The 14532-nt window shown below is 44.9% G+C and overlaps 1 protein-coding gene across 3 annotated transcripts in view; it reads right to left on the bottom strand.

The window, feature by feature from the left end:
• The window catches only part of LOC309391775 (uncharacterized protein), a 61476-nt gene extending 53685 nt beyond the window's left edge, over positions 1-7791 (bottom strand). Inside the window, exons 1-2 of one of the 3 annotated variants that reach the window (XR_014175331.1) lie at positions 5536-5792; positions 4635-4729 (exon numbers count right to left, since the gene is read on the bottom strand). Coding sequence is in view for 1 of the 3 variants with exons in the window: in XM_081952501.1 (XP_081808627.1) it covers positions 4635-4729; positions 7604-7785 (277 nt within the window). In the remaining 2 variants the exon portion in view is untranslated. Of the gene's footprint in view, positions 1-4634; positions 4730-5535; positions 5793-7603 lie in introns of those variants that run through there. The other 2 variants (XR_014175332.1, XM_081952501.1) reach the window with 2 other exon arrangements.
• Positions 7792-14532: the final 6741 nt, after the last annotated feature.

Below are 14532 nucleotides of genomic sequence, written 5' to 3'. Positions count from 1 at the left end.
TCCCTATAGATGTGAGGACTATGTTCTTCAAATACAGGAGTGAAATTTCTTCTATTTATTTTGCAAGTTGAGGTCAAGAGAGAAGGTCAGATGAAAGCGGCAGAAAGAAAACATAACAGAATCTGACATGCAACATATTAAGCAGATGGGATGTCCAATTTTCAAAATGACCAGAGAATCTGATAAACTCCCTCCCTCACTAAGAGAGAAAACCTGACCTTAGACTACAGAACTTTAGGGGAGGGAATGTTATGAGAGAGAGGGAGGGAGGGACACACACACACACACAAACACACACAGATCTGGTTACTGTACATCAAAAACTCTATCCAAAACAAGGGGTTTCTATGGCACGTTGAGATTTCCATTTCCAGTGAATATTTTGTTTTAATGGCAAGGGTGAGGTATCCAACAATGTAAGACCGTCCTTGGCAATATAAAAATTCCTGGCTATGCTTTTCTAGCTCAGCAAGAACTAGGCCTTAGAATTTTGCTGGAGTGGCTAGAGTGATACCTACTCAGATCCAAGTAGGGGGACTCAAAAGGGGCATAGCTGGCAAACTGCAGAGCATAGCAGCTGTTAGAGCGGCCTTGGGTCTTCCATCTGCACGTCCAGATTCTTGTTGATTTTTTTTTAAGCCTCTAAAACTTTGTAAAGCTGGGAAGCCCCAGAACAAGGGGAATTGTCAGTTCCATCTTCCCAACAGGCAGCTCATACAAAGCGCTGCCCCCTACCCCCTTCCCATCAATTTCCTAATTAGCAACGCCTTTTTGTATAGCAAGCCGTTTCATATTAATGTGGCATTATGCCTTACTGGAACGAGATGCCGGAGAGGCTGCTCAGGGCGGCAGGGAAAGCTCAGGGCACGCTTCCTGAACAGGCGTTCCTCAGGGGATCTGTGCGCAGGCGCGATATGTCCCGGGCAAACAGGCAGCCGGGAAGCGTAAGATGAATTCTGTAGTCTCCGAACTTCCACTCGCGAAGAACTGACCTAAGTCACGCCTGGCCTTCATGCCTTCTTGTACAACTTCTTTCTGAATTCCGAGGATACAGTAAACTCCGCTGTTTCAAACATTTTACTTATTTCAATTTCATGTTTTCAGATCGCCCATCTCCCTCAAGGAGAGACTTTTAAAATCGATTGAGAACCACACGTCCGCTGGTTTAAATCAGAGGCTTAACTGCGATTCGCAGGCAACCAACTTTTCCATTCCGAATCCATTGCTCTCCAAATGTCGTGCTGCATTTTCTTCAGTTGCCAAAGGCTGTCAAACGCACGGCGCTCTGCCTTCATATTAACATTTCGATGCGTAGGCAACTATTTACATTCTCGGCTTTTACAGCTATGCCTTGCATGTAACAGCCAGCAAGCATGCGGTCCGTCATCATGAGAGCGAAAGAGAGAAACAAAGAGAGAGGGCGGGAGGGAGGGAGGGAAGGGAGGAAGGAAGGAAAGAAGGAAGAAAGGAAGGATCCTATTCCCGAGACGCCAGCTCATGGACATCCATCCACATCACCTATAATTTCCTAGAGCTCTCTCCCCAGCAGTGGTGGTGCCCCTCGTTCATTGTTATTCTTTAATGGTCCCATGGCCTACCCAAAGATATTATGCCAGAATACAATTTGTGCAACAGCCCAGTGAAAGTGGCTGCCATTTTACACCTATTTAAATCCAAGCTTGAGCACTTTTGGGCAAGAAGGTAACATAGTTATGATTTGTGTGGTAATGCCTTTAGGATGGGGGAGAGATTAAAAGTCAGCAGCAGAGGAGCCTCCTCTGACCTTGCTTTTTCTGCTTCTCTACAAGCTGGGTTTACATCTCTGGTTGAGAGAAAAGGGATTGCCACAGAGAACTCGGGTCTTCTCAAAATATAGAAATAATGCCCCAAGACCAGTTGCTGGAGGACCAGCAGAAAGTGAAACTACAAGGCAGGGAAGAGGAAGGAAAAACTTTCTGGGTATTTCAGCCTCCCTCCGCTGAGTGCCAAGGCCAAATACAGTCTGCTGAGAAAGAGAAAAACTTCCTGGCTGGTTAAGGAAGATTCTGGCTAAATGACCTGAGTTTTAGGAGGAGTGCAACACAAAGTAACCTCTACATGACAAAAGGCATATTTTATCTGGACATTTCAACCTTCTGCTGCCTCTTGGATTACAATACTACCACATGGTTTTGCTAGCCCAGGCCATTTGAAGCCCAAGGCCACTTCCTGTGTATTAGATTTTACTTAAGCAGGAGTACTAAAGTACAGACCTTCCCCCTCCCCCAGCCTCATCAGTCCATACAAGGGAACTTCTCATGGCATACTTATATCCATTCCTTGTGCTTTGCTCATATCTGTTGTAAATTTGATATAGAGGCACATACACACCTCCCCTGTTCCCCTGAGGGGGGAACAGTTCCCATTCAACCAGTCCATTAAGTGCTTTCTCTTTCCAATGTGCCCACTATAAGGGGGTGGATGAGGGGAGTGGGGAGGGAGGGCTTTTTCCTAATGAACTAACTAGAAACATTTCCAAGCTCCCTCTTACCATTTTGTGGCTGCTGCTGTGCTGCAACTCAGTGACCCAAGTGTTAAATCCTCCAATATCTGCCTCAATACATCCAGTCAAAGGCCAAGACCTTTAACCTTTGGCCTCCAAGCTCACTTGCCCTGAGCCCTCAGCATAACAGGAGGCACTCAGGGCCAGCCACAGTTGCCCCAGGTGACCCCAAAAGGTGATTGGTGCAATCCATGGGTTCTTGGTGGAAAGACCTAAAATCATAAGTCAGTTGCTATAAGTGGTAGTTCTGAAAATATCACACACATACAATCAGACGGTGAATGGGACACAGGAAGACTTGGGAGAAAGCACGATTTCATGAAACACATTGAAGAATTTGGCCCAACAAAATAGGCCTTGATGAACCTTGAACTGTATTATAACTCTATAAGTATTATTTTTGCTGAACAATATAACAGACATAAGCCTAAGAGACATGCCATTATGTCTCCTTGCACTTGTGCTATTTTATAGTTTAACAACTTTAACTTGAATTGTAAATAAAATCTATCAAAAAGATATGACCTGATCTTGTTTAAATTAGAAATATTCTTAATATCCTTACCACCAGAATTATGATCAGCTTTATTTTCACAGTCAAACATCACAAATAAATTCTGTCCATTTGGGTTTTCCATTAACTTAAACTGGCTAATATGTACAAAGCATGCAGGTCCAGTTTTGATGAAATGATACATACTTTTATCATTTGAGAAAAAACATTCCATCCAAAAATTAATCTGCCCTTTTCTCCCCCCAAAATAAGGTAAATAATGTAAAAATAAGCCCCAGATATCTGAAGAAAATCATCAACAAACCAGGATACTTTGAATCTTAATGATCCACTGATTAACTACAGAATCCTTGTGTTTTACTATACAATAAGGTGATTTGAACCAAGATATTCCCATCGCAACCAAAATCTTGGGAAAAAGACCCATGGATTTCAAGGACTGCATGATCGAACCACTCCAGATGGGTGCATTTCCTCTTAGGAGGTTGGGTGGTTCATGCTGTTAGAAGCATTCCCATCAGATAGGCCAGCTTAAGTAATTTCAAGAGCCCTCTTTTTCCAGGCAGAGCCCATTGTGTTTAAGACAGTGGCTTGCAGATCTCAGCCTCTGATTCTGCAAAAGCCCAATTTGCAAGCCTCCCTTAGTCCCGTTGGGCTGCAATTTCTTTGTCACAAACTATAAAGAATGGTACTTCTCTTTGCCAGAGTCCCACAGAAGGGAGCTGTATAGGCTGAATGTAAGCATTGTTTGTGAGGGGAAACCTTGGGCTTCTGTATGGGAGAATACAACAAGCCTTCACTTTTAAAAAGCCAGGGTAGAGAAAAGAGGGTTTCATAGGAAAGCAGAGCAGAACTGGTGCAAAGGGGGTTTCTTAACAGAGCAGAGAAGACAAGCTGAAGAGATGGAGCTGGGAGGGGGGCTCCCACTGGCTAATCAGTGGTCAGAAAGGAAAGGGCAATCAGCATGGCAAGACTAGGCCAAGAGAAGGCAACGTGGGCAGGGAAAGTGCATAACTTTTGAGGAAGGCCTCTGACTTCAAAGAGATACCAACAAACAGGCTGCTATAGTCAATGCAATCACTGGACTGGTGTTGCTGGAGGAGTGAGGTTTTTGAGATTCTGCATCCACTCAGTTGGGTGTTCAACAAATTATATAGTGGAAAGGTAGCAATTAATATCTGCAGAGCACTATACCTCATCTAATGTTACAGAACTGCTGGGGGGATTCTTAAGAGTACACTAAATAAAATCAGTGAGTACATGAAATGCAACATAGCTTTGCTGCAGCACCACTGTTGCTATTATCATTATCATTTCCATCAAAATGTCTTTGTCACTCTAGATACCAAGCACAAACAAGCAAATGGTAACTTCATTTATGAGAAATAAGTCACAATAGTGATGACAATAATATGACACCCAACTGGGTATACCTTCTCAGCTTTTCAGCTCTGATTATGACTTCTATTTCAGAAACAACCTACTACTTTCAGGGATCTTCAGTGAGTGCTGCATTTGGGCCCTGGCTGACTGAAAAATCTGTGCAGTAGAATGATTGTGCTTAAACAGCAATCTTACCCCCTGATGCCATTCTTCTCTTGTAAAGCAGTTTATGCAAACAACCAGCCACTTCAGGGCAAAGGAATGAGAACTCCTGGCTGGCAGATTCCCTGCTGGAAAAAAAAAACTATTCTAAATTCAAAACTAGTTGTAGAGATTGTTTATGCTGGCATTTTATTATATGCAGGAAACAGGCTTCTGTAGCAGGAAAAAGAAGGCATGATTCTACTATGGATTGGCCCATACTCTTCGCTCAGCTCTTAAACTAAGCCTTGATAAATATTGTTTCATGGTCATTGGCGAACTGAAAAGTTGTTTAATATTGAATGATAAACTGAGGAAAACAGTTCATCATTTTGAAAAAAAGTAGCAATATCAATTTGAAATTAATTTCTTTTTAAATAAAAAGTGCCACTTTATTGGAAATTAAATGTCTTTTTATGGGGTGGGTGCATGCCATTAATGTGTGATTCAGAAGAACAAGCACATGATCATGAGTTGTCTTCTACTCACTCAGTGCAAATCTGCTAGCTAGGAGAAACTCATATCTCATTGATTTCCATGGACCTTAGTTCAGAAAAATCAGCTCAACCTTGCTGCATTCAAATTATTCCATATACCTTGCATTCCATATAATATGGTGCCAGATATGCAACCTGGTATTATCAATCCTGGTAACCCGTTCTACTGTTGAGATAGCACTGTTCAGTATACTGGCTTGGAAATGGGGTGGGGGTGGGGTGGGACATTTTCCTGGATATAACTATGTTCTGAACTGCAGCTTCCAATCACTGTTGGTTGAAAGCAAAGTTGCAGCTAACCATTTATTGGGGGGGGGGATTATATTTTAAAATTAGCTGTGACTCTAGGTCCAGCTGATAGGAACAATTACGATCCTTCTTGCTCTCCCCGTGCTCACCTGAAAACCTCTATTTTGGCTGATAAACGCAAGCTTTGACTCTCCTTTCCTCTCCCTGAGCAGATCTCACCTTCCCTCAATGCAGCGGAGAGGGAGGCACTGAGCTCCCACTTCCTCCCCCCGCCATTGCTTCGGAGGGGCCGACGCACAAAGGATAGCTTGAAAGGAAGCTGGAGGAGCTCCGATTAGTTCGCAGCCGCAGCAGGGTCTTTGGAACGTGCTGGGACATCTGCATGCTGCGCTGGCGGAGCAGGTTGCCCGAGACGCAGCCCAACGGAGAGACCGAGATCCGCTTGTGGTGAAGGCCGCGGTGTGTGCACAAGGCCCTTGGGGCTTGGGTTCGGCCTCCTCTGATCCGGAGCCTCTTTGCTCCCTCCCTCCCTCTCCCTGCCTGCTTGCCTGCAGCGAAAGGAAACAGGCTGTTACTCTGCAAATGCGGACCACGTGCGTAAACTATTCTTTGAGAGGCCAAGGCGGGTGTGTGCATGATAGACCCAGTAATCCACCCTGTAACCCAACTGGGTGAGTTGACACCAGTCACGTGGGACACAGATGCCCATCCTAGAGAATAGTCGAAGATCTTCACCAATCCACTAGGAATGAAGAAACTCAACCCTTAATACCAGGAGGCATGCAAAAAGGCCTGCCTGATCAGGTTTAGTTGCTTTGGAGAATTATCTTGCTATGTATTGACATCTCAGAAGGTTTTGTCTAGGTGAGGAAAAGGGGTGGGCTTCACGGATAAGGCTGTAGTCCTATCCAAGACAAGACTGCACTATTTATATTGTGTGACACCAATTTAAGAACCGTTTCCCTTCCCTCGCCATGCTTACTTCAAGAGTAAAGGATAGGTCAAGTATAAATTAGTGATAAATGTCGGCGCTACGGTACATTCTGTTGGAAAAGATTCATAGGCCAGTTGGATCGAAATAATGGATTTATGCTGATTATCTCAAGGCTTGGGGCTCAATATCAGGGTTTCCCACAAAAACCACATTCAAATATTTTGCCTTGGAATGGTTGAGGCAGTTCGGGTTTTATCCGGAATAGCACAGCGCTAGGACATCTAGTAAAAAATACCGGGGCATCTCCCCAATCCAGAGGGCTTTGATTACCGTTAAGCGTGCATATGTTTTCGTCCATCGGACTGATCCCAGTTCAATCGTTTTAGTCTTACAAAACACGCCCTAAATTCACTCCTTTGGAAAATATGCTATTCTATAATCAAAGCCATAATCACAAGCAGCCAGTTACCAAGCCAGGGCAGATTGCTTCAATTTAAGATTTTGGATTTCACTTCACTTGTGAACGACGTAGGGAGTAAATCGACCCATTTTACTCAGTTTGGGATTTCCCCCTTTTCCTGTGTTTTTTTTAATTTAATTTTTTACTATTATTAAACAGAGAACGTGATTGTGAGACAGACATCCTTCATTACCATTACCGCCTTCTTCTCTTCCTTGGAATGAGAAGGTGGGGCAAAGAAGGCGAAGGTCTGCAGCTCACCAGGATTATCCTTGCCATCGATCGCATGTACAAATGTGAGCTCGGGGCTCACAGCTAAGCAGCGCTTCGTAGCTGCACTCCACCCCCCACCCCTGAGCTCCGGTTGTCTTCCCGGCTTCTTCCATCTCCGCTTTGTTCTCCTCCCCTTTCTCTCCCTTTAAATAGATTTCAAGGCGCTGCCTGCCCGAGAGCAGCTGTTGAGCTCTCCAGAGGAAAAGCTTCCCTGTCAACAGTCCTCGCTTCTCCGATTTCTAAACAGAAAATAATCCTTAGCGAATTGAACCTGCAGGGAGGAGTTAACCCCAGAGAGTTGGGAACCGCCTACCATGCTTGCCCGGCGCCCTCTCCTAGCCAAGAGGGATGGTGGAAGGTCCCCCTGTCCTCCCTATTCAACAGCCTCTAGGTTTGACACCAGCAGCCAAGAGGACAGCCTGGACTGAGGGGAGAAAGCTCATGGCTGAGCGAGCTGCGGATTGGCGGTGCTCGGCAGCCCAGGGGTTAACCTTCTCTGCTTCGATCCGCCTGCTTCTGGCAGACTCACGCCTCCTCTGTATCCACTAACCTGCTCCAAGAGGGTCCAGTACGCCCAGCACCGCTCCCGCCAGCGCCATTCATTCCAAAGGTCTTTACGGAGAGCGGAGGCTCAGGGCAACTGCCAGCGCCTGCGCAGTCCTGTGGGGTCGATCGCACTCGTGCTGAAGTCCAAGAACTTATCTCCATCTTCCAAACCCAAGTCCCAAGCATGTCCGCAGGATTGGTTGCCAAACAAGGCGCGGGTGCCTCTAAATAGGATTTGGAAAAGGGACCCCTGAGGATTGATAATCGAAACATTCATCTTTGGAGCGTGTGCTGCTCTTTCGCACATTCCACGTAATTTCTATACACACGCCATTAGCTTCACCCCAAACGGGGTCTTGGGGGGAGGGTTACCTAAGTGGAACTTAGAAAATATTCGAATCTCTCTGTTTTCATTGTATGTGGAACCAATTCTTTCAGTCTGGGCATCTCGGGAAGCTTATATTTGGATTAGCACAGCAGTAAGAAGAGCAGCGATCGTTTGATTCCGTGCTGCCTTCATAAGACAGCAAAGACCGAGGAAGCAGGGATCTTCCTCGTAACTTGGCCCTAGAGATTCCTGCTTAACTTCTTGCCTACAGATAGATTGTTCTGATCCATTGAGATCTTAGCTGCGCGTTCTCGCTCTCCCCCTCTCCCTCCCTCTGTGTGTGTGTGTGTGTGTGTGTGTGTGTGTGTTTTAAGGGGGGAATTTGTTGATGAATTCCTGCCTCTCTCATAACAGAGACACTTCCTCTTAGACTCAACTATTGCTTCATGTAGCATGTCCAATCACATCAATAAAATTTCCAGGTCTAAGATGTAAAACTCCAGTTGAATGTTTCGATTATCAATCCTCAAGGGTCCCTTTTCCAAATCCTACTTAGAAGCACCCGAGCCTTGTTTGGCAACCAATCCTGGGTCGCTGCAAAGAAACTGAAATTTATCTCTCTTTGCCAATATCCAGATCTCTATAAAACAGATCTAGTAGGTCTACCCAGAACGGATGGGATAAAGGAGAAGGAAATGTACACAATTATACTCTCCCTCAGATTGAGCAGGAAAAAACCAGCTATTTTAAAGAAGGCTGGATCAAATATTATTTAAAGCACAGGCTAAAAATAAGGGAGGGCCGCTATTCTGTGACTAAAGTGAAAGAAAGGGATTGCCATGGTATTCAGTTGTTTGTTTATATCGGAAGAAATGAAAGGGTCATTTTTTGAATTCACATCTTGTGCTGAGCCATAATTTGTTCAACTTCGAATTCTTGACCAAAACTCAATTGTTTCTCGGGGATGAGTCATAAGCCTTGTTTTTCATTCCAGAGAAACGGGTCTGTTTCTGAACCACATTCATACAAACCAGTGCACGGTGGCTAACCTGATATTGGAAGGCAGTGGCTAATCTTCCTTCCAATGTGTTGGGAGCATCTGGCGAGAGGGATCCCTGCCAGGGAGCCTTTGATCATAATAAACATTGCGCTGGGTCTTGGATATGTTTGGACTGTTTATTTTCCAGTCTAACTAGAAACGTGCTATTGGCAAGACTGGGTTTTCCGTCTAGTAGGCAGCAGAGGTGCCAGGCTGTCAATCCCTAATCCTGCTCATTTTTCAGCGACACCAGCGAGGGCGGTAAAATCGTACCAGGGATCTGGGAGAAGGATGTGATAGTGGGAATTTCCACAGCGCCAGCAGCAGACGCTCCCAGCGAAGGACACCGAGAATTTCTTGATGCTGAAGAAATCCAACATTGAGGCGTGGGCGGAGGGGGCAAGTCGGCCGAACCGGGTGTAATGGCAAATGTTTTTCTCCTAGGAAGGCGTTGGAGTTACGTTGGAATCGATGGTATCGGAATTCTCTTTTAGAGCTCGGACTCCCGAAACTGGCGATGATGGAAACAGAAAGCGACACATACGGGAGGTTCCTCAGATCCCGACCCCTGGCAGACCCAAAGGCAATTTTCTCTTGAGTATGGGATTAAATGCGGTGCCCATCTCTGTCCTAGACGTGCTAAGTCACACTCACGAGAAAGAGCTACAACAGAAAAACAGCGAGAGCAGCTTTCTCTATATTCTTCTCTTTAGGGTTGTGCGGGCACGCGTCGCTGGTGGAAGCAGTTCATCAGCAACCAGTCCAACCTGCCAGCGATAATGTGCGATCAACACCAAATCACCCCCGCCAGGCACGATCCATCATCCCCTGCGAAGCGAGGGGGCTCGGAGCGGAGGCGCTTCTGCATTGCTGGGGAACGAAGGGAGGGGCGGAAAGCAGCAACGGCAAAGCATGCATCAATAGGAAAGCTGCAGCAGTACCCCTCAGCTGGCTGCTTTGGCTGGGATCCCGAGCTGGCGAGCTAGCTAGGGTTCTGGGTCCCAGCCAAGCCTGGGACGCACAGCGAGAGTCAACCATGTTCTTGTGGTCTTGTCTGCTGCTTCCATAAATACAGTGCCAGGCCCACGACCGGCCCGCCTAGGGAGCGAACTGGCAAACGTACAGGAGTTGCCCATGTTGGAGCCTGGCCCCCTGGATATAGGGGAAACCAATCCTAACTGCTAATCATCTCTACTCATAAGTTAGCCCGATTTTAATTCAGATCTATTCCGTTCCCCTGAATATGCCTAACCAAGTTCCTTTTTGAGCGCTGGGAATTATTCCCTCGTAGCTGTACTTGGCATGCATTCGTCTTTCCAGATTGTAGATCGAGTTTTGGCTGAAGCAAAAGCTTCGCTGAACTCCGCGGGATTGGCTTTCTTTGGAGTAAAAGAAGAATAGGCCGGACTCTGGGAGGATTTCCTTCATCACACTCACCCACACCCCCGCACACACACGGGTGGTAAAACCCTCAAACGGTAAATGTCATTAAGTTGCTCCCTCGTGCTCGTATAGCGTTTAATGCCCTTGAACGAGGAGCTGGAATTGTAAGTGGATTGCTCCCTTCAGAAAAGGCAGACTTGGCTGGATCGTGCCTGCCACATCCGGGTCTAAATTCTCGGGAGTTTTACTGCACTTCAGGGCACTTCAGGGCGCGGCGGGGAGGAGTAAGCTTCTGGCATCTGGCCAAGAGCTGCCTGCTCGGCGAATAAGGGCCGCGTGAAGCCCTTGTCCTCCTCGGCAGAAGCTTCCGCTCCAGCAACGCTCGAGTGCGCTGAAATGCGGAGCCCAGTAGGGCCCCCGCCACGTCCACCTCGCGCTCGGGTGCCTCAGGGTAACAAGAGTCGGGCTGCGAACGCAAAAGCGGAGCCGCAGAGCGCTGGGCCGGGTTGAGCTGGCCTGGAGCGGGAATAAGATTCAGGTCTCCTGTACAAGATCTTAAGGCCCGCACAGGGCCATCAACTCTTCCCCTGGGGAGCGAGGCCGTCTTTCCTGCTGCTGCCTATTAGGCCCGATTCGGTGCTGTAAATCCTTAAGCCCCGGTAGGAGCAAAGCGACTGGGTTTTTTCTTAGCATCCTCGCTATCGCCCAGCCTCCTTCGGACTCCTGCTGCCTTTCGCCGGCAGAAGCATGGTTCTCAGGATCCTCCCCTCCTTTCTTTGTAGAGGATGCTGCAGGCAGAGCGCTCTGGCTGACACGCCAAGCAGGCATCGCTAGGATGGCAGCGGCAGGATCACAATCTGGACCTGGAGGATGGGGAGAGGGAGGGTTTCCAGGGAATTAGGGGATGTCCAAGTAAAAGGAAGGTGTCAGAAGACTGCCCGAAGGACGCACATGGCTTATTTGGGTGAAAGGGTAGCTTTCCAGAAGGATCCACCTCTTACAAAGTCATTTCCCGCCCCACCCCTGCATATTACGGCAACAGCTCATTTCTCCTCGGGATCTCTCCGAAGAGGTTTCTGTATTTTTTTTTAAAAGGCAGTCTGTTCTCTGACCCATGACAAACTGAATGGATGCCTGGCGGTGTGAATAGTGGTGACTCTGGTTTGCTTCACTTCAGCCTACTCCCCCTCCATTCTTGCTTAGGCAAACTCAGGTGCCCATCTCCTGCAAAATGCTCCCTGGCCTTGCTCATCCACTTTCCTAATTACACTTGGAGTTTATGGTTTATTCAGAACAATTTCCATTTCTATGCTGGTTTTTCCCTGAAAGCTGTTTCAGTGAAGTTGTTGTATAAAGCACTTTTGGTTTATTTGCTAAGTTCCCCATGTTATGGGTCTACTCTGAGCGATAGCTTCTTTTCCTAGAAGACCTCTCCTCTTCCCAGTTTTATTTATTTGAGAAAGTGGAACTGGCCTACCATCACCTCCACTCTGATCCTTCTTTTAAGGACTCTCACATTGCTTTTTATTGCTGTACTATCAATGAAGGAGATTTTTTAGGAGTAATGTTCTACAGCAATGGCTATTAGACTTATAATACTGCTCCACGGTGTTTTACAGCCCTCTCTAAGCGGTTTAAAGAGTCAGCCTATTGCCCCCAACCCTCTCGCCTCAGAAGGATGGAAAGCTGAGCCTGGTGATATTTCAACTGAAAAGTAGCCTGCAGTACTGCATTCTAACCTGCACTCTAACCACTATGCTACCATGGCAGGAAATAAGACATTGAGGCAGGAGTAACAGTCTTAAAAGCAAAATACAGATCAAGTTGATGAGTAAAGAAGAGACCAACCACATCTTTCCTCAATAGTAGAGCACTCTAGCCTCTGACCTGCTGGGAGAAGAAGCTAAATGCATTCTGGGAATATATAATCCCTACTGTCCCAAAGAAAAGGCAAAACTGATATCCTTATATGAAGTATTTCCTAAGATTTCATGCTGCTAAAAACAAAAGCCAAAATCACTGAAACATCTATGTGAGGATCAAGAAATACCTATGGAGTAATATCGAAAAGGCTCAAGTCACAAAAATAAAAGTATTTGAAATATTTGTAATTGTTGATATACTAGAAAGTGACAAAGGAAAATATGATTGAACAAATGATTGATACAATGTAGAATAAGATTCTGTTTTTGCTTATCTTTTATACGTTGTTTTTAATATTGTAAAAATTGTGAGATTTGGAGGGATTTCTACCACTAGCGTGGGAGCTGCCAAAATTTTCTATGTACCCTTTTATCTTTCCCCAAAAATGTTTAAAAACCAATAAAATTCTTTTTTTAAAAAAGAAATACCTATGGAGTAAGACTGTTGGGAGACTGGGATGCCTTTCACAAGCCAAATTATAAATCACCAAATCTGTACATGAAATGTCTTCACAAATCTTTTTTTTTTGTAAAAGTTTTTATTTTATTTTTTCTTTTAAAATGTCTTCACAAATCTCTTATTCTTCATAGATAATTATTTTTTTGATCTTGTTAAGTTAGAATCACATGCATATATGAAATTATCCTTATATTCTAATAATTTGATTGGAATTATTTCTATTCCTCATTATCAGTAGAAGATAGATTGGCTCATAATTGATACTACATTGATTAAGTGAAAAGAAGAAGTAATTCTGAAGGGGGATGCAATCTAGTAGTACTTTTTCAGTACCATGCTCTTTCCAAAACTAGAAATGCATATACCAGAGTTTCACATTTGCTTTTGATGTTCCTTTACTTCATGTTCCAGTCCTACTGAAAGGAAATTCAATTCTCAATATTTTCCTTCAAGAATTATGATCTGAATGAAGCTTAAGTGTTGTATCAATACTTTAACCAAGGAAGTGATGTTGATTTCCTGAACATAAAGAAGAAAAGATTCTGGAACACTCTTGTGATTTCAGATTTCATCTTAACAGAATTGGAAGGGACCTTGTAGGTCATCTAGTCCAACCCCCCACCCCAGCAGGAGACCCTACACCATTTCGGACAAATGGCAGTCCAACCTCTTCTTGAAAGCTTCCAGTGATCAAACTCCCACAACTTCCAAAGGCAAACTGTTCCATTGGTTGATTGTTGGAGATCCCCCCACCCCTTACTTCTAGGTTGAATCTCTCCTTGATCAGCTTCCATCCATTATTCTTTGTCTGACCTAGGAAAATAGCTTGACACCCCCCCTCCTCTCTCTGAGCCCCTGAAATACTGGAACACTGCTATCATGTCTCCCATGGTCCTTCTCTTCACTAGACTAGCCATGCCCAGTTCCTGTAACCGTTCTTCATATGTTTTAGACCCCAGTCCCCTAATCATCTTTGTTGCTCTTCTCTGCACTTTTTCTAGAGTCTCAACATCTTTTTTATAGTGTGGTGACCAAAACTGGATGCAGTATTCTATGTGTGGTCTTACTAAAGCTTTATAGAGTGGTATTAGTACCTCTCTTGATCTTGACGGAATCCCTCTGTTAATGCAGTTTAGGATTGCATTGGCTTTTTTGGCTGCCGCTGCACAGTGCTGGCTCATATTTAAGTGGTTGTCCACTAAGATTCCCTCTCACAGTTACTGCTATTAAGCCTGGTTTCACCCAGTCTATATGTGTACTTTTGGTTTTTCTTGCCTAAGTGTAAGACTTTACTTTTCTCTACATTGAATTTCATTTTGTTAGATAGGGCCCAGTGTTCAAGTCTGTCAAGATCCATCTGGATCTTGAGTCTATCATCTAGGGTGTTAGTTATTCCTGCCAACTTAGTAACATCTGCAAAGTTGGTAAGTTCCCCTTTTATTCCCTTATCTAAGTCTTTTATGAAGATAATGAAGAGTACTGGGCCTAAAATGGAACTTGTGGTACCCCACTGGTTATTTCCCTCCATGTAGACATAGACCCATTAAGGACTACTCTGTGAGTATGGTTGGTGAGGTTATCTGTCCCACTTTTTTCTAACTTACCAAGAAGTAGGATGTGGTCTACTTTGGTGAATGCCTTGCTGAAGTCTACTATATTATGTCCACAGTATTTCCTTCCACTGGTTTGGAATCCCATTTGTTTATATTCTTGCCCAGGTTTGCTTCTATTACTAATTATTTAGCATCAGCTAAAGATGCTATTCCATCCATCATTTATGCAGCATATAATAATAAGATTA

The sequence above is a fragment of the Natrix helvetica genome, assembly GCF_964273705.1.
Source record: "Natrix helvetica genome assembly, chromosome: 4".
NCBI classification, from domain to species: domain Eukaryota; kingdom Metazoa; phylum Chordata; class Lepidosauria; order Squamata; family Natricidae; genus Natrix; species Natrix helvetica.
Note: the sequence above shows the minus strand (reverse complement) of the source record. Positions and strands in the feature narration are given on the sequence as shown.